Here is a 24861-nt window from a genome sequence, read left to right on the forward strand (position 1 = left end):
GTGTATTCCGGCAGCTGGAGCCGATTAAGTTTTGCATCACTATGTAAAGGTGTAATTGTTATCTATGGACGAGAGAGGTTAGTGTGTATTACCCCGTCCGAGAAACTTGGTAAATGTCGTGCTTACGACTTTGATGCGTATGTTCATTCGAACGAAAGGTTTAACTACACCGACTTAATTGTTTCAGATATTTGCTTTCCGAGGGCTGACGCATATTGGATTTAAATAAGCACAGGAGCTGGCAGACTAGTGACCTAAATTCACGTAAATGTTTAAACAAAAAGGAAATGGTACGTTTATTATATCCATGATTTGTATGTATATTCCCATGTGACATATCCCAGGAATGAGAATGAGTGAGAGAATGAATCAGGGGGACCTGTAAGATATTCGTTATTCCAATATTTTATTCGATACAATATATTCATATTTTACCGTTCGTCCGAGTTATCATTTGATGTTTTCAGGTATCAGGTATAATGCTATTTGTGTTTTGTTATTGTTCGACTCGACATAACTAAGGTAAAGCCAAAAGTGTAATATTTCAAGGTATTTTATCTCTGCCTCGCACTAGTACGACAACAATAACTGTCTCAGTACCCGAACTAAAAACCTGGATCGTTTGCAATCACACGACCGGCATCCCCTACCTATTGTGACGTCTGGCCCCGTGCAGGGGAATGAAAGATATATCACCCGGGGACCGGGAATGTGATTAATTACACACAAACATCCATCCCCAGGCCAGAATTCGAACCCGGCACATAATAATAATTGATAATTCTGACACTTAAATAAAGGTATTTGATTTACCTGCCAAATTGGATGTTGATTGAATTGTTGTTTTAAGTCCACTTTATGAATAGAAAGACTAATCGGAACTGGACCTACAGTTTAAAGTGGGATCCAAACCACTATGTACCTCCACCGCGTATCGAACCCGGGACCCCTTGATTACAAGTCGAGGATGCTACCACCTGTATTATTTAAAGGAATACCCTAATGCGGTAGTATCCCCCGTCATTCACTTTTTCTCATCCTTCACACATATCAATTGTCACAATATTTATGTTTTTTGTCATTACTAACAAAAACAAACATCCATGTTCTAGCCGGGATTCGAACCTGTGACCCCTAGCTGTGCTAAAATCTCCGCCAGGTAGGCCGACAACCCCAACTGGGCTATCGGGGAGGCTCTGCCAAATTGTATGTGAAGATTTTCTGTGGGGCTAGTTGAATAGTACTATATTGATAGCAATAAATGTAGTGGATATTTTTTCAAATATTATTTAGATAATGTATATATGTGAGCTTTGGCTGTTATGAAGAGAAAACTCAGATAATAGGTTGCCCAGAAATTCGAAGTAAGAACCAACAGCCTCTTTGTTTACATTAACTGCTTTGCCTTAGGCTTGCTCAAACTCAGACCATTTCTTCTGAAAAACCCACGGCACAAGCGTTTTCCAGCAATTGCATTATTTCTCAAGGAACTTGGTATCTGAAAACATCGCGCTGCGACGCCAAGGGTCCCGGGTTCGAATCCCGGTCGGGCTTGGTTGTTTGTGAATGTCCATTCATCAATTTCATCATTACATCACTCATCCCCATCTTCGCAAATTAGCCAAGAGGCACAAAACGCGAAGTAAAATAAACTAAATCAATCAATCAATCAATTGGTATCCGAAAGTTGTATTTCAAAACATAATATTAGCCTGATGTAAGCAATTACGTCTCAGTCAGGTAAAATGTGCGGCATTCTAAATACTAACATTATCCGAGAACGGTTTCTCAATGATAAGTGTGAACATCGAAAGATGGTCTAACGGTGCTTCCCTCACTGTTTTAGAAGCTGCCACATCTTGCAAGCTATTCAGTTAATTTCTTCTTGCTTGTAGTTTTGTGTGCAAGGTGTTATACAGTACTTTAAATAGCTGATAGTTGACTTTCTACCAGTAATGACAGATGCCGCTCTACTACAGATTACATTGCCTAGCCCATGTCTTCTGTAGCACACTGCAGATGTAAATTCTTCTTTTGATAGTGTCCTAACATTTGATAATTTGAAAAGAACATATTGTAATTAATTTCGAACGATGAAAATAAATACGTAATAAATTGTTATCTGTATAGCCCCTCAGAATTATATCGAAAAACAGGATGTAACAAGCCAGGACGCAGTTTGTGGAAAATACGACAAATAGTACTACCACACATTATTATCAACCCTACATCCCAAGGAAGCATGCACAGGCTGAAGCAATACGATGGCCAATATACATAGCCATTTATAGTTTACGTTCACTGACTAAAAAATTTCATGCTACATGTAGTTGGATTTCTCCTTACTGTTCGAGAAACGTATGTCGTTTCTTTCAGGATAGCAGAATTTGCACAGAACTTACCACATACGTTAACAAAACTCAGTTCTTCCTTGTAAAGCTGAGTATTCTACGATGTCCTTAGCATGCGCAAAACCTTATTTTTATCCAAATAGCACCACTATCCGATTTATCCCGCTCTACTCTAAAGTGGAACTGGTCAGGGTTGGCGGCATTGAGGTTCGTGGCGAACCGACAGCAACAACCCTGCAAAGCATCCCTGGAAGTTACGTCAGATCGATGGTGTGCTGTTTGGGATTACATACATAGAGTAGACCGGAGCAAAAGCCCCCATGGGGCAAAAGTCCTAATTCGTAATAAAAGTATGATAAAGAAACACAGTTGGCACCACTGCAACCCTCCAGAGGACAGTGTCATGGCCGCCTTGTATTGTCGCAGTTTGGAACAGAAGCAAATAAGATCAACTCAACTATGAGGTAAGATACGTTTTTTCCTTGGTTGATGTAATATTACATTAGCATGTGAACATGTAGAAACATTATTTAACTTAATGAAAACAACTACTCCTGGCTGTGACATAGAAAAGACCATTAATTGTTTTCACTGTGTGCAACATACTTCCCAACGGCATCGCTAGATGACACCACCAAACAGATTGTACGAGTCAGACACTCAGGGGTAAGATTCCCCATTCACAGCTGGGGTAACCATGTTCCAGGTGGCTGAACTATCTGGATCTGCGTACGTAAGAACAGCAACAATTGGGAGAGCTATGACAGCTTTTAAGATGTGCGGCATCTGGCCCTTCAATCGGCATGTCTTTACAGATGACGACTTTCTTCCGTCAAATGTAACGGATCAAGAAGTAGATAGTCATCAAGGAAACAATGGTGATAATCAGATAGAAGGTCACAATCAAGAAATGAGCAATGTTGATGAAACGCATTCAAACTTAAACCTGGGTCACTCTACCAGGGGATGCACTGCTCCTGCTGCAATACGACCTGACTTACATTCCGACACACAATTGAGCGACAAAGACGAACATTCTCCAACATCACAATCGTCACACCAAGTTTCACCAAGGGAAATACGACCGCTTCCACGAATTACAGAGAAAAGAAAACGAAGATGTTTAGGTAAAAAATCTGAGATTCTCTCCGGATCACCGTATCAATCTACTATTGATAAAAAAAAACGCAAAGGACAGCAACACTAAAGTGCAAAAAGACAAGTCCGGTGAAAAACTACTTCGCAAAACGAACACAATAAAGGTAGTTAAAAAGGTCCCATCAGATGACTCGAATACGACATGTCTTGGTTGTGGTGAAGCGTTTTCAGATTCCCCTGTTGAAGATTGGATCCAGTGTCATCTCTGTAGGAACTGGTGGCATGAGGGCTGCTCAGCATTTGAAGGTAGTGGTGAATTCACATGTGACCATTGTTAGCCTAATTGAAGACTTGTAGGTCTGTTTAGACTTGGGGACATTTACCCCAGTGTGTTGGGGACTTTTGCCCTAGGCCTGAGGCAAAAATCCCAAAATGCAGTACTATGTTTTGTTTTTTTACATGTATTACATATACATTTTTTTATTTGTGTATAACTAACATTCCACTGTATTCTACTAACTCCAGTTTATCTCAGCCAATAAAAGTTTCATTAGAAAGGTTTCACACATTTTGTAAAAAATTCAAAATCCCTTAGGGGCGGGCTTTTGTCCCGGTCTTCTCTACAGCTTAGATTTTAAGCACTTACAGCGCAGAAGCTAAGCGCTTTCGAAATAATGTTTATGGGGAAAAGATACTGGTTTTTGTTATATCTACAAGAACTCAGCCGTTGTTGAAGTTGTTGTAGGACGCCCTTTGTCCACTTATATACAGGATATCGTACAAAAACATCAACAACGGTTGGGTGCTGGTAGATATCATGAAAATAAGTAACTTTCCCTGTTAAGCATAACCTCGAAAGCGCTTATTAAGCAAATTAGCCATAATTATGTCAAGCTGCATAGGGTGCTCGGAATGTAAAATTACAGAACACTAGACAACAAAAAACCACGGATAGGAATATATTCGAGCCACCTCAGTGACCGGTTATGTTTAGTAATAGACACACGAACTTGTTACCGAAGGTTCCGGTTTCGACTGTTCCTGCCTGGACAAAGGTGTCACTGAATCATTCGTCGTGATTTGCCTGAAAAAGCAGAGAGGTCAAGTAAAATGAGAAGAATTGAAATGCACAATGATTATCCTGGACAGTTACCGACAGTTCGTGGAAACTGGATGCTTGTGTAAAGGCAAGAGTTCTGATAGACCTCGTGTGTCCGATGAAAACGTTGAAAGAGTGCGCGAGGCGTTTCAGCGATCTCTCCACAAGTTACTTAGTAGAGCAAGCCGGGAATTGGACATGTCAATGAATACAGTGTGGAAGGTGTTGCTTAAGCGGCTATGTTTTAAACCGTACAAGGTGCGATTAGTGCAGGCCCTAGTAGAAGATACTACCTTTACCGTCGTTTTTAATCGATTTTCTGTCATTTTTAATTAAGATTAATGGTTCTTTATTGATTTTTATTAAGTATCGAGGGGGACGCTATTGTTAATTAATCAAGTGGAAAGTGTAGGGGGAGGGAGAGGTAGATGAGTCACGGATAACTCATGCCGTAGAGGGAGCTTGGATTTATTGATTTTCAATTAGTGCACAAAATATACTATTGAGTATCCCGTTTTCGGCCTTTTGCATCCCAATTTATGGTTTTCTTATACGCGAGGATGATTCACGTATTTCCTGCAGTCGTGGGACCTTGAAGTGAATATGATGGATCTATATTCACTATCGAGGATATGTTTTGGCTATTTATGCGAGGTTTACAGTCGACGATGACGTCATGAGCCTCCATTTTGGCGTCGATGGTGAGTCATATTTGGTCTCGAAGGGATCTGGGTAGAGGCTATTTATAACACAATGTATGTCGTTACCCTATGTACACTTTAAAGGCGAAGAAATTATTAGTATTCAAGATCGATGTAGCCCATATGAAAACGAAGTATACGGGCAGAATGCACCTTGTTAATAATAGTTACTATTAAAAAAGGCAAGAATCCCTTGCGCGCAGAGAGCCCCTATCGTACGAATTTTCACTTTATTCGGATACAAGTACAAATGGTAATTTAAATGCTGATGAATTTTACGAAAATATTCCCACAGTGTTTCATGATACTGATAGAGATCGTTTTGACAATGTATTCACTATGGAAGACGTATATAAAGCAGTCATGGCGGGGAAACCCTTATCTCTTCGAATTGATGGACTTCCAACAGCTCTCTTTCAAACCTTTTGGAATTTGATGGGGCAAACGATAACAAAATGAAGTTTTTAGGAACCACATCACTGGTAAATCATCAAATACTGGTGTTATATCATTAGTACCAAAAATACCGCAGCCAAAGAAAGTGTCTCATTATCGTCACATAACTCGACTGTGTGCAAGTAGACTTGATAATACTTGGGAGTAATTAATCATCCTTTTAATTGAAATTAATGGCTTTTTTATTCCTTATCGAGAGGTGACATTATTGTTAATTAATCAAGCGCCACGTGTCGGGGGTTGGGGAGGAGATGAGTCATCGATTACTCATGCACACGTGTGAGTTTGGAATTAATGGTTATATTATGTATCACGTATCACGTTTTTTACCCTAACCTATTGATGAACTTTATATATGCGTTACAGCCGGATATGAGTCGGGGGTGCCTCATGCACACGTGGGAGATTGGATTTAATGGTTTTCCATTAATGTACAAAAGACACTATTATGGAGTCCCTTTTCGGCCTTTTGCATCTCCCATTTATGCTTTTTTATATGTGTTTTAGCCGGATGTGAGTCACGGATGATTTATACAGACGACGGATCTGAGTTTTAAGGGTTTTCCATTAGTGCATACCCGGTTCCGGCCTATTCTAACCCAAGGAACCAGTTCCGGCCTATTCTAAGGCAGATTATGCTTTTTTCTATACGTGTTACGCCCGGATATGAGTCAAGGCCGATTCAGGCACTCGTGGGTCCCGATGCGATCTTGGGTAGAAGATATTATAACACAATGTATGGCGTTAGCCTATGTTCGGTTTAAAGGCTAAGAAATTGAACAATGTAGCCTATATGAGAACGAAGTATACGGGCAGAATGCATGTTATTAATAATAATTTTAGCTAATACTGTTTCTTTCACTTCAGCTCCAAGAAATGTAATATAAACTTACTTGAGCGCTCTCGTGTAAAATAAATACTTCTCCTATATGAAGAAATTAGAATGCTCATTAATGTCGTCGCAGAGCAAGCTGTCCTTTTTCCCACAGTTGACGCATACGCAGCATGCACCGCATGCGTTCAGGAGACGCCTCTGAGTAAAAAAAAAGTGAAGTGCACCCCTGTGCTTATTTTTTTTTTTTTGATTTGATTTGATTTTCTTTAGTTTATTTTACTTCGCGTTTTGTGCCTCTTGGCTAATTTGCGAAGATAGGGATGAGTGATGAAATGATGAAATTGATGAATGGACAATTCACAAACAACCAAGCCCGACCGGGATTCGAACCCGGGACCCTTGCCGTCGCAGCGCGATGTGCTAACCACTTTTTTTTATTATTATTATTTTAATTTATTTTTATTTTTATTTTTTTTATTTGAAACTATTACATATTATTGTGCATGTTATACATTTTAGGTCATTATAAAGTTAACATTACATTTAGGAAATTTGCATATAACATATCTCTTTACAACGAGGGATCATTTGGTATTCCTGGTGCAGGTGATTGATAAATTGGGTGTGAATATCTTGTTGCCTATATATGGATACAAAAAGGGCATATTGGCCTAAGAGCCATTGTACACTGTGGCGTTTTGTTCTTGGATAATATGCAAAGGAAGGATACAAAAGAATATCTACTGAAATGTTACGTTCTGAATATACGACAAATTGTACTCACAAGTTTTTTGATATATAACCATGATTTTTGGATTATTTGACATTCACTAAGCTTATGCACTAAATTATCTTGTACATTACATGTAGCACATATTGGAGTATTTACTAATTTTATATCATAAAGTTTAGCTCCAGTAATGAATATTTGGTGTACAATTATATACCACGCTGATCTGACTCTTAACGTAAGGTGGCGGGCCTGTATATTATTCCATACTTCCCGCCAATTGACTCTTGGATTCCGATCTACAATTTTACACTGTTTTTGTGATAGTGAACACATTCTTCTATATATTTTTGACGTCTCTTGCGTTGGAAGGATCGGAGATTGTATTAAAGCGTAACTGATATCCACTATTGTATTCTTAAAATACCATAATCTGTCTGGAAGTCTTGTAACATCAATGGGGGCCTCCAATTGAATGTTGTCCAAGGCGTGTCTCAGAACTTTACTAGTGAGGCTGTTTGGGTGTTGAATCAGTGTCGTTACATCAGCTTGAATACGTAGAGCCTGGCTTTTATATTCCACGTTTACAAGGTTCATTCCCCCTTCTGCGTAGGGTAAACAAAGCGTTGCGTGATTTACACGCAAGATTTGACCGTTCCAGACAAACCAGCTCACAGCACTCTTAAGCTTAAAAATATCCAGTTGCCGCAACGGGAGGATTTTTGCTACATACCACACCTTGGAGAGAGCGTACACCTGTACAAACGTTACTCTTGACTGTATGCTAAGTATTCGAAATTTATTCATTTCTAGAACTGCTTTAACACCATTTATCACTCTGTCATAGTTTAACTGGATCATTCGTTGAAGGGAGCGCGCGAAAATGATTCCAAGTATTTTTATCGATGGAACAACATGAAATTCTCCGCTCTGAGGGTAAGTTATATCCGGGTTTAAATACATAAGAGTTGAGTTTTTCTGATTTACTGTGAGCCCTGAAAGGGGACCAAATTCCTGTAATACTTTAGACGTTGCAGCAATATCAGTCTGCGTATTTATTAATACATTAACATCATCAGCATAGGCCAACACCTTTGTGTTTATAGATTGTATGGTGATGCCTTGTACTTGCTTTTCTAATGCAGAAAGAAGAGGTCTCAATGAGATACAGAAAGCTATCATCGATAATGGGTCACCTTGTCTTACTCCCTTGTGAATAGGAAGTTCTCTTGTCATAAATCCATTTATTTGTATTTTGGATGTTGCGTTACTATAAAGGCTTTTAAATGCTGACAAAAAATGTCCACGTATACCGTATTTTTGAAGCACATTAAATATGTAATCATGGTGTACCGAGTCAAATGCTCGTTCAAAATCTATTGTTAATATAGCATTATCATGGTTATTTCTATTGACTCTATAACAGGTAAGCACTTCACGAAGCGTTTGTAAGACATTTGTAATTTTCTTGTTCATACCAAAAACATATTGTGTATCTCCAACTAGTTTTTCTACATAGGGCATAAGTCTGCCTAGCATACAGCGAGAGAATATTTTATAATCAGTACATAAGAGGGTAATGGGTCTATATTGACCAACTTCAATGGGTTTCACACATTTTGGTATTAAAACTATAATCCCAGTAGTTGAGGATTTTCCCATTTTATACCTTCGGAACACTGCATTTATCCATTCAGTTAGTGTTTTTCCCATCAACGTCCAAAATGTTTGGTAGAGTTTGTTTGGTATCCCATCCAGACCAGGTGCAGAAAACGGCTGCCCCGACTTAACCGCACGGAATACTTCTTCGCTTGTGTAGTCGTTATTTAATTGCTCACTTTCCTCATCGTCAAGGACCTCGGACAAGGATTCCAAGTTATACGTCAAATCTACATTTTGTGTTATTGGTTGGGAAAATTGATTCTCAAAATAGTTGTAAAATCTGTTACGTATTTCCGGGGCTGTTTTTATTTTAATTCCAGAATTTTCGTTTATTTCGCTAATAAATTGTCTTTTTGCATTGTGTCTTTCTTGCAGTACATGGCTTATCGATGCAACCTCTTCTTTATCAAAGTGGGGGAGTCTGCTGCGAATTTTTACACCTTGTCGTCTTTCAGCTGTCATCCTCAGCAGTACAGCTTGTACACGTTTTACCTCTGTTTGCACTTGTTTCCCTTCAGTGGCTTCATGTATAAATTCACGCAGCACACGGTAATAAAAATTATATTTATTATTCCAGTCACTAGAACGTTCCTTACAATAACTAAGACAAAACCGTTTTATGCCCGGTTTAAGAATTTCATCCCACCAGCGAATTATATCACTTTGTCTGGTACGGTGTGCTTCCCATACATTCCATTGGTCCTGAAAGGCTCGTTGGAAATTTGCATCTGTAAGGATAGAAGCATTTAATTTCCAGTAGCCATACCCTCTAGGTACTATTGGTATATCCACATTTATCGCCATGATTACGGCACTGTGGTCTGAAAAACAGGTGGGTGTTATACAAAGTGACTTGATTTGTTGGCGTAAATGCGGTGTTACATAAAATCGATCTAAACGGGAAGCACAATTATTACGAATGTACGTGTACCCTTTCTGTCCAAAATATTTGTCATTCCATACATCTGTAAAATTAAACCCATTTACTAATTTTTGCAAAGTATTGGAGGTATTAAAGCCAGGTCTTTGGTCCTGCGGATGCAGGACACAATTGAAATCGCCCGCGCAAATTATATGTTCTCTTGTACCCTGCATTTCAGTAGCGACATCCGTCGCAAAAAACGCATCCCTCTGTTTCCTAAATTGTGTCCCTGAAGGTGCATATAAATTATATACCCAAACATTAGCTATTTTTGCTGAGATAATTCTACCATTGGGATGGCACATCACATTTGTAATCGGTACGGTGTTACGTACTAACAGGGCTGTTCCTGTCGTTTGAAAGGTCGCATTATTATAGACTAATATGTTTGGGGGGAGGTTAAATGCTGTTATTCCACATTCTTGAAGAAGTGCTATATCTAAAGATGATTGTAGAAAAAAATCTCCTAGCGCCTCCTGTTTAGTAAAAGATCGCATTTTGTTAACATTGATCGTAGCTAAACGGAGGGTGGTCATCATATATACAATTAACAGAAATTTAAGAACTAGGGTTACCCAACACTTCGAATTATACATTTTGCCCAGTGGACACTAATATTCGTACACTGTTTTTCCACTCCCTTCCATGCCACGAAACGTAAACCTTGCATATGTGCACGGTACCTCGTGCAAACACGTGACCAAGCCACATATACCTTTACTCATTTTACACATCCTATTTCTGACTTTCATTTTTACTTGCACCCACACATTCACTAGACACACTAGGGGAAACACTGAATTTGGATCCGATCACAGGTTGAAAATCAACACTCGGGGCTAAATTTGTCACACTTTGGGATCTGGTTATACGCACTGGGGAGGGGGCTATTGCCTGCTGCTTCACGTTCTTCTTGTGGTGGGGGTTAGGTGCCACATTTTGTTGTACTTTTTTCTTCTTCAACTGCTTCTGTTCCTGGAGTCTCTTCACATTTGGTTTTCTTTTGGCATTGTCCTTAGTTCCTGTTGTGGTTTCACCAAGCTGAACCTTGTTTTGTTGATCTTCCAGTGTATGGGATCCTCCTGCTTCGTACATGTCAGTCTCCATTTGAAGATTACTCGTAGTGTCAGACTCGCGCATCGCTTGATCAGTTGTTTCCAGACTGTCAGTCACCAACACGTTATCCCGTACGTCACTGTGGAGGTTGTCTAAAGATGCCACATCTTCCGCCCACGATGTGCTGTGGATAGACGCAGGTAGAGGTGTTTCCTTGGTAGGGTCTAGTTGGTGTTCTGAAACATCAGCATTTTTCGGCTCTATTTGCAGATTTTTATCGCGTTCATTGTTCACAGCTTTTTCTTGCAACTGCATTGCAATTGGCAACACTGTAAATTGTGTGTCAGCCTTTATCTCCGTCTCATGCGCTGAACGTTGGCTAGGTGGTCTATGTACCTTTGCTGCATATGACTGCTTAGGCTGGATTTCTACAGGAGTAGAACATGCTCCAATATTGTCTTGTATCACTCGCTCCCCCATAGCACCACGTCGTTGTGGACAAAACCGTGCTGTGTGTTGAGTGTCTTCACATATTTTACAGGTAGGTTTCTGTCCATAATATGTTACCCAATATTGCATACCCTGTATTGATACATAGGACGGGATTGGCTTATTCAGAACCATTCTCACCAACTTAATGCCTGTACGAGTTTTATAAATATGCTCGTCCGAATATCGCTCGTCCACCGGAGGGGTCTTAATTTCACCATACTGCGCAAGCACTGTACGGATATGGCTATCGGTTATTTCCATTGGTATAACATGTAGTCGCACTAGTGTAGTTGTCCTATCAGCCCAGTCTAATCTAATTTCATGTTCATCATCCTCATCACAATACACTAACTTCCCTTCAAATTTATTAATTAACTGTTCGCCTAATAGACGCGTCACTAACTTAATATATACACACTTACGGTATTGGTCCAGTTCAATACTTAATACCTGGTCTTCAGTCAATGCATGAGTATCCCGTATCCAACGATGAAGCATCAGCGATGTTGGGCACTTCTTCACACTTGAAAACCATAACTTTAGCGTATTTACGCGACGAATTTCCATTTTCCTTTCAATTCAACAACTTTACGTAACTTGAAAATTTACGCGTTTCGTGTCGTCTAGCACGCCAGAGTCCCGATGACTCACCGGTTCACGAGCAGAGGCACGGCGATGTTGCTCGCGCGGGCACTTCCGCTGAACTGACCAACCACTCGGCCACAGGGTCGGGCGAAATTGTAGTTTAAAGGTTCGAGTCTTGATCAGGACATGTTGGTTCATTTGTGAGTGAACTTCATATAAAAATCATGCATCATTATCGATACAATTTCTTTTTAATAGGTAGAAAATTAAAAAAAATAATTAGAAAATAATATTAAATATATAACACAACATTAATAAGGTGAAATCGTTAATTGAATTTGATATTCAAAAGTACGTAATAACCTACTCCTGCTGACGTCACACTTCAAATCGCCGAAGCAAGTATAATGGACCCACCTGTATATTACTACCTAACGACGCGCTGGATTGAAAACAAAAGAACAGCGAGGGATCCACAACAACACGGCAACCGAAAAGGGAGTCCAAGTATAGATTGTATTTGCGTTTTTCTATTTTGGCGACACGTGAAAGTACGGAGGATTGAACGGACATTCACAAATATCCATACTCAGGCCGGGATTCAAGCCCGGGTCCCCTGCCGTCGTAGCGCGATGTTCTAACCACTCCGCCACGGGGGAGGTGGGCTGCAACAAAATGAATATTACACCAAAGAGGTTTCAAATGTAAGTTGCAACAGCATATTAAAGAGGAAATATTTTGTAAAGTTTGAAAAATGTACAAAGTATGTTTCTAGTAAGCTAGGAAGAATAAAGGAATATGTGATATATTTTACTGTACACGAGTTACAACTGTCTGTCAGAACAAATACACTCGTATTTTACAATGACATGCTGACGGGAAGAGATTCCAAAGAAAATTGTCACTGAATCAACACAGAGACGCAGAGGACACATTGCTGCAATGTTATTACCTCATAACGTCACTCGAAGTTTCATAATCTTGTATATGAAAGGCTGAGAAGAGGTTGGTCTCAACCTTGCCTGCGCCGGCCCCGTGGCGGAGTGGTTAGCACATCGCGCTGCAACGCCAGGGTTCCCGGGTTCGAATCCTGGCGTGGGCATGGATATTTGTGAGTGCCCATTCATCAATTTCATCATATCATCAGTCATCCCCATTTTCGCAAATTAGCCAGAAGTGGCACAACAAGCGAAGTAAAATAAATCAAATGATTCATTCATTCAACCTTGCCTGCTCCCTGCGGTTGCCTATCGCAAGGATGAAGTGTTTCGAGGCAACAAGGTGGTAAAAAGGGTTCTTTATTGTATCCCGCGTTTGAGACAGGGGATCGACATCCACACACGATATTTAAACGTGACTGTATGCTTGCTTTTGGCGCAGGTGGAACTCGTATTTCTCGTGCTTCACTGCAGGGACAAATCCCGAAATAAGAAAGGAGCGGAGTCCGGCGGAGTCGCGACAACTATTCATAATGTACAGAACTTCGTGGATGTATCCCATTAAAATCGTGTGCAATGGCATGCGAACTTCTCTCCCTAGACATCACTTTGATCTCGATGCATTACTGATGAGCTAAACAAATTTTAAGGCATTTTTCTAACATCTCAAAAAGGAGCAAATTGGTACAAGAATTCAGTCAAAACGTTTTACTGGTTAAAGATACGTCAAAACAACCTTCACCATTCCATTTCCCGTGAAATTCTAGCCTGATTTGATATATCATATCATCCCCTTCCAATTTAAAATTCTGAAGATGAATTCAAGATGGCGGACATCAAGATGGACGCTGACCGCTCGCGTAGCGTCAATGTGGATCCCCCTTGGTCTGATAACGATCGGTTATCACCATTTCCATGTTGCGCGCTGCATTGACCTTGTACCGGCGCAGCTAAGTGACTTTTTGAGCCACCCTGTATATCGTCGCTTTGGAACAAGAAATTTTCATCTTTGCTGCTTTCAGATTACCAACATACGAAGTGTCATGTAATTGAAAAGGTTTTGAAAAAACCTCAGTTTTATAAATAAGCTTGGATGAAATTAGACAAAAAAAGTTAACTTTCGCTGGGCTCGAACTGAGGTTGCTCGCATGCTAGAGTCGTTTTCACGTTCAGAAGACACAATGGGCTCTTATGTGCAATGCTTTTCTTATGGGAAATACGAGCGCGCTGGTGTCAAATTTCTGGATTTACAAATTTAGCTTAAGTAAAATCGGTACCTGCAGTTTTGCAGGAAATTTTGTAGAGAATACGATGGTGAACACAAAAAACTGGTAACTTGCTTACATAATTTTAGATAAATTAAAAACGCAAATTTTCTGTGAAAACACAATTTTTACATTGTTTTCATTCCTAACGTTGAAACATGCCGTAAAATTGAAGCTTTCATTATGAAAAAAATTGACACTGTTTTTTAATTGTCATAGGTGACGGTGGTACTCAGAATTTATCAATACTTTAAAGCATATTTGCATTAAAAAATATTCAAATAAAGTATGTGGAGATTTTTTATATTCGTGCAGTAGAAAATGTCGTCGCTGGCCATTTTTTGTTCTGTAATTCCAAGTAAAAACTTCCAGCGACAAAGTTGTGGAGAAAATAATGAAATTATTTTTTATAACCACTCAAAGGTTCCCAGAAATATTACTTCCATGCATTTGGAGTTTCTTTTTAGCCCGAACCGCGCGCGAAGTAAGGAGACGTTGTCTGGCCATCTTGAGCCGACTCACCGCAGCATTCCGGCTATCACCACAAAGTTTTCCAGTTGTTATTTTATTTCCATTCAGTAAAAATATGAACTTCATGCAGTTTGTTATAATAGAATTGAAATTACTTAAATTTAATAATTGACAATTATTTCCAATGCTGCTGTTGTGAGCAACATTAGTGCTGTCGCAAATACACGTTGTTTTCGTATACATTACTGTCGACATTAATGCTGAAATGAAGATCACCTTTCAGTTTCCAACGTACACATAATTTCATAGACACCATATTAACCTTTGAAAGGCTTTCCAACACGTGACAAAATATGGGGCTCGAAGATAGAAATATGATATGCTTTGCTTGAGTCATTCGCGTCTTATCAGTTCACGTGGGCCATAACTCATTTGTTTGTTTGGGTTGCAACTTGAATCTAACCCATGTGCCAGGGTCCCCTTACTTGAGTGAGAGATCTGCTTTGGTCTCTTTAGACTTTTTCCCTCTCCCGAAAAAGTGTTTTCAGTTGTGTGAGCTCTCAGTGATTTTTACTTTTTTAAGTGATTTCTGAAGTGTCATATTCGTGCATTACACTCGCGTGTGTAGTGATCGCAATGGATCATAGTAAAAAGGGTAACTGTAACGTTCACAGTATAATATTAATGTTAATAATTACATATAATTATCATTATATATACAAAATATGTAACACCTTCATTGTGAAGGAAGGTCATCATTTCCCGGCGACATGAGCTAGCGCTGTATTGGCAACACTGTGCGGTTTCTCCATAAGCGCCGTTGTCTCTTCTGAACGTGAAAACGACTCTAGTCCGACACGATAACCAACACTCCAAACGAAACAACACGAAACGTTTTTGCAAATAGTCGACTAAAACGATAGTTTATTTTCAGATTGCTAATTCCGAAGGTATAACATGGCTTGACAGGTGTGTCTTGCATTTTCTGTACTTTTGTTATTTGAATAGCTTTGGTCTCTCCCTAGGTTAATCACGGGAATAGTAAGGAATGTTTTCTAGACGAAGATGATAAATAGACACCCAGGAATAATCACCGTAGCAAAAAATCCAGAACTCGAGCCTGAAACCTTCGATGCGAAGTGTGTTTCTTGTTCTAACTATATCTGTGTGTATTCGTTGGATTAATGGTATTTCGTGAGTAGATATGAAGAAAGTAAATAAGTAAGACAAGTGGGTGGAAGGGACTGAAGAATCGTAGCTACGGAACCATTGAGAGGATATCCATCGCCAGAATAGAGAATATCTATCCCTTGTCATAGAGAACCTATGAGAAGAATGAAAGGACAGATTAAACTATTAACTCCCTGATGAAAGCTCTGCACACTAACCTACACACTGTCAACTACACTACATGTTTACATCACTCTTGTCACACACATGCAAGTGAAAACACACAGACAAAGCTAATTTTTAACTTCCAAGTGAATATCCAAATATCAGTAAACGGACAAGCATGATGTGCGAAACATGGGATATTTCACAGAAAGAATGCGTCTATATTTTACACACGTGGTTTCTATCAATAGACAATGAAACAATTATCAGTGAAGTTAAGATGCATTTGCTTTTTCAGGTGTTGAGGAAGGAAACAGAGTGACTGGAGAAAAAAATGTAGTGTTATTGATAGTGTGTTGGGTAGCGTGCAGAGCTTTCATCAGCGAGGCATAGGTTCGAACCCCACCATGGCATTTTTTTCTAGCATTGAACAAGCATATTATATTGTTTTCTAGACATTTTGACGAAAGGATACACATCAAATTTAATATTTTAAACTGTCCTTCATTCTTCTAATAGGTTCTCTATCACAAGGGATATAGATATTCTCTATCTTGGCGAAGAATATCTTCTCAATGGTTCCGTAGCTACGATTCTCCAGTCCCTTCCACCCACTTGTCTTATTTATTTATAAATAATAATAATCCGTCGCGCAACAGCCCATGAAGGGCCTAGGCGTACCTACGGGCTGCCGGTCTCCCTCCCACGCTCACTTACTCAGAGCTCCCCAATTTCCTCACGATGGTGGGTTGCCACCAGATCAAAAATTCCCGGAGACTGAACCCGGGATCGAACCCATGCCGTTCAAAGCAAGGTACCTTAGACCGCACGGCCACGGAGAACAGAATGTAGCTACCGCCATATTAGCTCTGACAAGTAGGAAGAGATCTCGATGATAACATGGTTGCATGCTTTTCGCTAATAATTGTGATTTTTCAACATATACACATATACATCGTCGCTTCGGAACAACAAATTTTCATCTTTGCTGCTTTCAGATTACCAATATACGAAGTGGAATGTAATCCAAAAGGTTTTGAAGAAACCTCAGTTTTATAAATAAGCTTGGATGAAATTAGACAAAAGAAATGTTAACTTTCGCTGGGCTCGAACTGAGGTTGCTCGCATGCTAGTCCGACACGATAACCAACACTCCAAACGAAACAACACGAAACGTTTTTGCAAGATGTCGACTAAAACGATAGTTTATTTTCAGATTGCTAATTCCGAAGGTATAACATGGCTTAGCAGGTGTGTCTTGCATTTTCTGTACTTTTGTTATTTGAGTAGCTTTGGTCTATCCCTAGGTTAATCACGGGAATAGTGAGGAATTATTTTTAGACGAAGATGATAAATAGACACCCAAAAAATTCCAGGACTCGAGCCTGGAACCTTCAATGAGAGGTATGTTTCTTGTTCTAACTATATCTGTGTGTTCTCGTTAGATTCGTGGTATTTCGTGAGTAAGAAGAAATAAGACAAGTGGGTGGAGGTGACTGGAGAATCGTAGAACCATTGAGAAGATATCCTTCGCCAAGATAGAGAATATCTATATCCTATCCTGTCCTATATAAAGGACAGATTAAACTATTAATTTTGATGTGTATCCTTTCGTCAAAATGCCTAGAAAACAATATCATATACTTGTTCACTGCTAGAAAAAAATAAAATTATTGCCCATAGTAGGGATCGAATCCAGGCCTCGTTGATGAAAGTTCTGCACGCTTTCCAACACACTATCAATAACACTATATCTTATTTTCTCCAGTCAGTCTGTTTTCTTCCTCAGCACCTGAAAAAGCAAATGCATCTTAATTTCACTGATAATTGTTTCATTGTCTATTGATAGATACCAGGTATGTAAAAATTAGTCGCATTCTTTCTGTGAAATATCCCATGTTTCGCACATCATGCTTCTCCGTTTACTGTTATATGGACATTCACTTGAAAGTTAAAACTTATCTTTGTCTATGTGTTTTCACGTTGTTCTAGGTATTATTTTCGTTCAAAGCATTTGTATAGTTGTAAAATATAGAACTTAGTGTAATGCAAGGAGTGAAAATATGTACCCAGTCCGTTCGTTCCCAAACAACATTAAATAAAAGAACGTAATGTGGCTGCGGTGGCTCAGTCGGTAACGCGTCTGACTACCATGCTCAAGGTCCCGGGTTCGATCCCCGGCCGGTTCAAATCCGGGAACTTTTCTAACTGTGGAAACGGCCCCGGCGCCCACCCAGCGTCGAATAACATGGGTACCTGGGGGAAACCCTGGGGTGTAAAGGCGGTCAGGGGCGTGATGCTGATCACATCACCCCCACTCACGACCGGATCAAGAAAGTGTGGGGCGTTACCCCCACATCCCCTATACGCCTTCATGGCGTGGTGCTATGCACAGGGGAACACTTTACCTTTACCTTTACTTTAACGTGGACCGAGTATTATTCCATGTCGAGAACACGATACATTAATTCCGACAATCTTCATCTCGTATTTCTCTTTGGCATGACTGTTCAATTTAGAGAAATGTAAATTCAGTGCTTCTTCAATAGGGTCATTACAAACCAGAAGTGTCTGTGACTGTACATATTAATAGGTTATTAATAGTATATTCAGCGTATGGTATAATTCTACATTTGAGATAAAAAATGCACTTTGTCCAATAACGACGTACTGTACATATTAATACGTTATTAAAATTCTTGTTTCATTCAGCGTATGGCATTATTCTATATTTGAGATTACACCTTCACGTTTTCTCGTAGTTTGCTCTTTGTCTTTTGTGTGAAAAACTATTATGATGAACACTATTAACTAGGTCATATCCTGTTCGTGGTGTCTGTAAGAGTCTTTAAACTAAAATAAAATGTGAGGAAATGCCTATGGTTCAAACTTTTCTTTGAACAAAAGGAACACATTTTTAAAGATTCTCACTTTAAAGTAGGTTGTTTTCTGTTTACTACCATGTGAGCGCAGTAGCTTTGTTTCATTTAATTGAGTAAATTTCAAAATGTTTATCAACGTTATCAAGACATCAACAAAAGACAACAATCAGACAAGTGCAATAATGATTGCAGTTTTTAAAAATCTAGGGTGGGATGTGCCAAAGCGATGGATTGAAATGAAATGGTAAAATATTTTTATTCTGCTATTCCTGGTATCATGGAATCTACGTTTGACTACCGCGACTCCTTAGGTGTTCCGCGGACCATCAATCGGGAAGCACTGGTTTTTTTTACTCACTCTTCAAAAGGTGAATAAACTAAAGTGATGGAAAAGCAACGTAAGATATCACAATGTTGTTGCTTTGACTGAATTTAGCTGGAAGAGAATATACTATGAAAGAAGAAAGTTGAATTCCACTGGTACGTACTAACATTTAATTTACCGCTACATACTTCCATCGGCCTACTTAGTCGTCCACAAGGTCATCTCGTAAAATCTGTTCAATTGTGTTCCTAACTTGTGACTGGGGTGGTATTGTCTTTTGCCGTAATGTTGCAAAACAACGTGTCAGCCAAGCCCTCGTTTCCTCGGTCATGTGGCGACGCGTTCTTTGCACCGCTCCTGTCAACAATGATTCCACATAGAATCAAGGCCACATGAGAGTGACGACTTCAAGAAAAGTCAAGCGTAAAGGTTTCACAGCGAAATCATAATTTATATTTGAAGATTAATTTGCCTCAAGTAGCTGAATACCCGATGTGGGGGGATACTTAGTTAAAAAGCAACTCTGATGCTGTGAGGTGCCCTAGGGAGTGTCTGTGAACGAAATAAACCACATCCTCCTTTTAACGCAAATATCCTAAAGAAAATAACGTTTAATGACAAAATACTGTATAAGGAGGATTGTTAGAGATATAAAGCATCCGGCTCCCACACCCCCTTACTTTGCACCCATTCGCCAAGTTGATATCAGGTGGAGTCAAATGTTTCGGATCCCACTGAACTGTAGATTCAGACCCGACTAGCGTTTCTTTCATAAAGTGGACTTAAAGCCAAACTCAAACCCAAACGTGCACTCTACTGCTCAGTTACTGTTTCTACTTTTACTGGTACATCAGTATGGCAGATACCCGGAGATAACTCGGAAATTGAAAATGATAAAGATCGTTCGCTGCGGGACGGCATAGGTTCGAATCCGGCTCAGGTCGGAATTTATTCGGCCTACGTATAGGGCCGGTGGCAATCCACCATCGTGAGGAAATTAGGGAGCTCCGAGTGAGTGAGCGTAATCCGGTCACGGAGACCTATAACGGCTGGGGATACATCGAACTGACCCTCCGACTATTCCAATACTGGTTGAAGATCTCCACGCTTAGAGGTGACGAAGGAAAGCGTGGGAGGGAGACCTGCAGTCAGTAGGTACGCCTAGGCCATTCATGGGCTGTTGCGCAAAGGATTATTATTATTAAAGGTGGACCAAGCGACACCTAATTGGATAGGTTCCTTAATTTCAAACGACTTTTGTATGAAACATGTTTTGAAACTTTATATAATTTCCTGCATGGTATAACAACCAAAAAGAGTTTTAAAATATATTAATGTTTGGTCAAAGTTTTCGAATAGGTGCTGAAAAACTAGTTTTCGTTAGTGAGTGTCTATGTCGTAACGGTCTTCGTAGATTCCTGACATAGAAACTCATAATATCTGAAAATTGACAAAATCCATTATTTTGTCTTTCATTTGAACTTTGTACATTTAACACTTCAAACATGTGGCCGAAAAGTGGTGAAAATACCACCTACATATTACTTACTCTTTATCTTCGAAATAAGAGCGCATGTATAAGGAAATATTTATAGTAATATCTTTTTATATATGAGTTGCTGTGGTTCAGTCGGAAGGGGATTCGATTCCCGATGTGGAAGATTTCAGGTGCGGATCCTGCAAGCAATGTCAATGCATGGATCAGCTCTGGAACTCAATCAAGCTCTAGTAAATGTATACTTAGTGGCAACCGAGGGTGGGAGAGGAGCGTGTTGCTGATCACATCACCTCCACAATTGGCCGAGATCATGAATGTGTAGGTTTCTACCTCCATATCCCCAAAAGCCTCCATGGCATGTTGCAATGTTCAGGGGGGGATATTTACGTTATAGGCACCTGAAACGTTTAAAGCCATGTCCACAAGCATCCGTATCAACTATCCGTATAGCGTGTGCGCATTGAAAAATTGATTTGATTTGATTTAGTTTATTTTACTTCGCGTTTTGTGCCTCTTGGCTAATTTGCGAAGATGGGGATGAGTGATGAAAATGATGAAATTGATGAATGGACATTCACAAACAACCAAGCCCGACCGGGATTCGAACCCGGGACCCTTCGCATTGAAAAAGATACGGTCACGGATACGAGATACGGACTGAATACGAAGGTCCATATCAACATATTGTATCAAGATTTGCTACGTTGATACGTTCCTTCTGAATTAGACCGATCATTATTCAAACATAATACGAATTACTACAACTTGTCTTTTTGAGAAACACTCGCCGTTTCGAATGATATATTTTTTTTAATCACCCTGGTGTCATTCTCTTGTGTTAATATTTTCATTATCCTCCCTAATTTAGTTCGCAAGTAAATGTTATGTAAGGAAATCGATAGAAAGTTTGAGGTCACCAATAAAACTAAAACACACTATCGGTAGTCGTCGAATAGCCTCATCTTTCCCAAGTACTATGTTGAACCCATTCCGTTGGTTGAACGAACCATTGTAATTAATTGTGTGGTAAAACTTCGCAATACAACTTAACTGTAGTGAATGAGCGAAAATGCAAGTTGAAAAATTCAAAAACAAATACATAAATTGAAAATAAAACGACATTCATTGGAAAATAATAATAAATTATTAATAATCATTATTACAAAGTATCGTTAATAATAATCATCATCATCATCATCGTTACTATTATTATTATTATTATTATTATTATTATTATAGATCCCAACACAGCCCGCCCCTGTGGCCGAGTGGTTAGCACATCGCGCTGCGACGCCAAGGGTCCCGGGTTCGAATCACGGTCGGGCTTGGTTGTTTGTGAATCTCCATTCATCAATTTCATCATTTCATCACTCATTCCCATCTTCGCAAATTAGCCAATAGGCACAAAACGCGAAGTAAAATAAACTAAATCAAATCAAAAAATCCCAACACACAGGCCCGTACCCAGGGTTTTCTTGAGAGAGGGGCCAGATCCATGTTTCTTACACACACACACACACAATCCTCACGCACGCGCGCGCGAGCGGAGTGGTGGCTGTGGGGGAGGGGGGGGGGGCTGAGGACAGTTGCACCAGACTTTTTTGCCACCGTACTATGACCTCTTAATGCTTGTCTACTAAGAATAACTGTTCTTGCTCCACTCCCCTTCCCACGTTTTGACACCTAATCGTCGATACTGGTCAGAAGTATTCGGATAGTTCTGAGTTTCATAAGTTAAGATTGTTTTCAAACTTCCTTTATTTTCATATACCAAAACCATTGAACTGCCACGATAATTCTATGCTTAGAAAATAATATATTTATAAATTAAATTATACGCATTAGCAATTATTATTACAATAAATAATTATAAATGTGAAACCCATAGCCTGCAATGAAACATCGTAGCAAGCTGTGGTTAACAAAAGAAATAAGGGAGAGAGACATTTTCACCTGGTAGCCAGTAGCAGCGATTGGGTGCCAAAACTGGGGCGCAAGGACGATTTACTTGCTCTTAGTAGACAAGTTTGAGTTTTTGTTTTAGGTCCATTTTTATGCAAAGATAGACTAATTTGGACTGGACCTACAGTTTAAAGTGGGATCCGAACCAATATGTGATGCGACCGGGTCTGGGTAGACAAGGGTTAGCATTGAGGCCACAGTGCAGGAGCAAAAGTGGAAATAGTGGGGGTACTGCCCCCATGCTCCTCCAATCGCTGCCACTGCTGGTAGCCTTGTGTCAATGATTATAAAACTAAAAGTACCCAATATCGGAGACAGCAGACTTCTGGAGACTACCTCTCTACCCAAAAAACCTATTCATTTATGTAAGGTGAAAAATCGGCGATGTTATTTTAGTAACATTTTACAGGTTCAGATTTAAAAATTTCATGGCTTGAGGAGGGGGGGGGGGGGCATGGCCTGCCAACACACTTTAGCAGAATTTAGAATCACTTCAGTCTTTCAATAGCCTGGAGGTTGGCATCACGTGTGTGGCAACAGCGCTTTCAGCACTTTGAAAGCCCCTCATTTTGAACCCGAATCGTCTCCCTCTATTCTTTCAGCGCTCAAGGTATGTCATAGTACATTCCTATTGTTGCAACTCTAAAACAATATTATGTAACCTAAAACAAAGAAACGTGTATTTAATTTAACTGCATTAAATGTGCGCATAGATTTCCAACAAGAAATTCCTCAACATAACATATATTGGATGTAATTAGTTCATTTCTGTAATGCCTTACAACCGTCAAATTTACAATGCACCTTTGAAATTTCAAATTTTCAACTTAATCACACATTGGCCTTAATGCATTTAGCACCAATCGTGAATCAAACACAGCGGTGAAGACTCCACATAACCAGGGGTACAGCGCACTACCCCTGTCTAGGATTTGATTGGCAGCTGGCATTTAACATTTTGGTCAATATAGTGAATGTAAACAGAAAACTAAAGTACAACATACATGCATGCTTTCTAACATTTGAAATATGATGGCGTGGGTTGCTGTTTTGTTGCTTCTTCTACCCCTGTTTAGAAGGGAGTGTTCGCACTGATCAAACTCATATTATCGCTTGGACTTGTACGAGGGGTGTAAATAACCAAGTAATTGATGCATCTATATAATTTTAACCGTACTAAGATTTGTCAGTTGCTTCGATGACCGAGCGCGTGGCAGTTTTTTTTTGCAATATTTTCTCCTAAAGTTCCCAGTCAAGTCGTTTATTTCTCTATCTTTTTGAAATTCCATCATTATTCAACATCATCATCTCGATTAACTTAATACATACAAAATGCGGCCAAGAGAGACCGAAATAAACAGCAGCACCAACAACAACTTCCGCCACGGATGTTTCGTTCCTTCCCGATGGCGTACTGACTCACTCTGACGTTATATACCCAACGGGTGACGGGTTCGATTCGGAATCACGTTGACATTGGGGTCCCACTTTAAGTTTAGTTTCAGTCTTGGCATTATGTAGACTTACATAGAACATTGTCAAACTTTTGGAACGGATCATTTCACTCTAGCAATAACAGAAAAATATTCTTCATGTAAGACGAAAATAATAATGAAGTGAACGGATTCAGAAATTGTATAGATTATACTTACAGTCGGTCAAGATCAAGCTCTAAGCCGGAGAACCTCATTATTGCTGTCACAGTCTGCGATCTGCACCACACTGCACGGTGTACCAGCAAGATCTACTGCCCGCGCCTCGCGAACATAGTTATTACACGTGATGAGAGGGGGCAGAAGTGCTTCGATTAGTCAATAGGAATAGTGTGAAAACTATTTCAAACGCGTGGACTCATATTGCATGATTTCAACAATGTGCGCACCTTCTTCTTATCATCAGTTCGAATGTAAACATCTCAAGTAAGAAAATGACGCGTTTGTCCGCTATCCATTGTTGAATCAAGAAAACAATGGAGAGTCCTTGAGTAATATCAACATTCTCAAGTAAACTCGAAGTGTGTAATATATTAAGCATGTTGTCTATTCAGCCTTACAAAATTATCCATCAGCCACACCTCGTGTAGTTTGGATTCTAAATAACGATTGAGCAAGTCATTTCTACATCCAGTGGAGCAGGAACGTGGGAGACGGGTACAGGGGTAAACGTTCCCTCCTTATTTCTGAAGGAGGTACTGTACC

General features: G+C 39.7%; 1 protein-coding gene across 2 annotated transcripts in view; it reads right to left on the minus strand.

Moving 5' to 3' along the window:
- LOC145984446 (uncharacterized) overlaps window positions 1–24440 on the minus strand; it is a 183581-nt gene extending 159141 nt beyond the window's left edge. Inside the window, exon 1 of one of the 2 annotated variants that reach the window (XM_083118108.1) lies at window positions 24316–24440. In XM_083118108.1, the coding sequence (XP_082974234.1) occupies window positions 24316–24353 (38 nt within the window). In that variant the 5' untranslated portion in view covers window positions 24354–24440. The remainder of the gene's footprint in view (window positions 1–24315) is intronic. The other variant, XM_083118107.1, reaches the window with a different exon arrangement.
- Window positions 24441–24861: the final 421 nt, after the last annotated feature.

Source organism: Lepisma saccharinum, chromosome 2 (assembly GCF_977018435.1).
Source record: "Lepisma saccharinum chromosome 2, izLepSacc3.1, whole genome shotgun sequence".
NCBI classification, from domain to species: Eukaryota; Metazoa; Arthropoda; class Insecta; order Zygentoma; family Lepismatidae; genus Lepisma; species Lepisma saccharinum.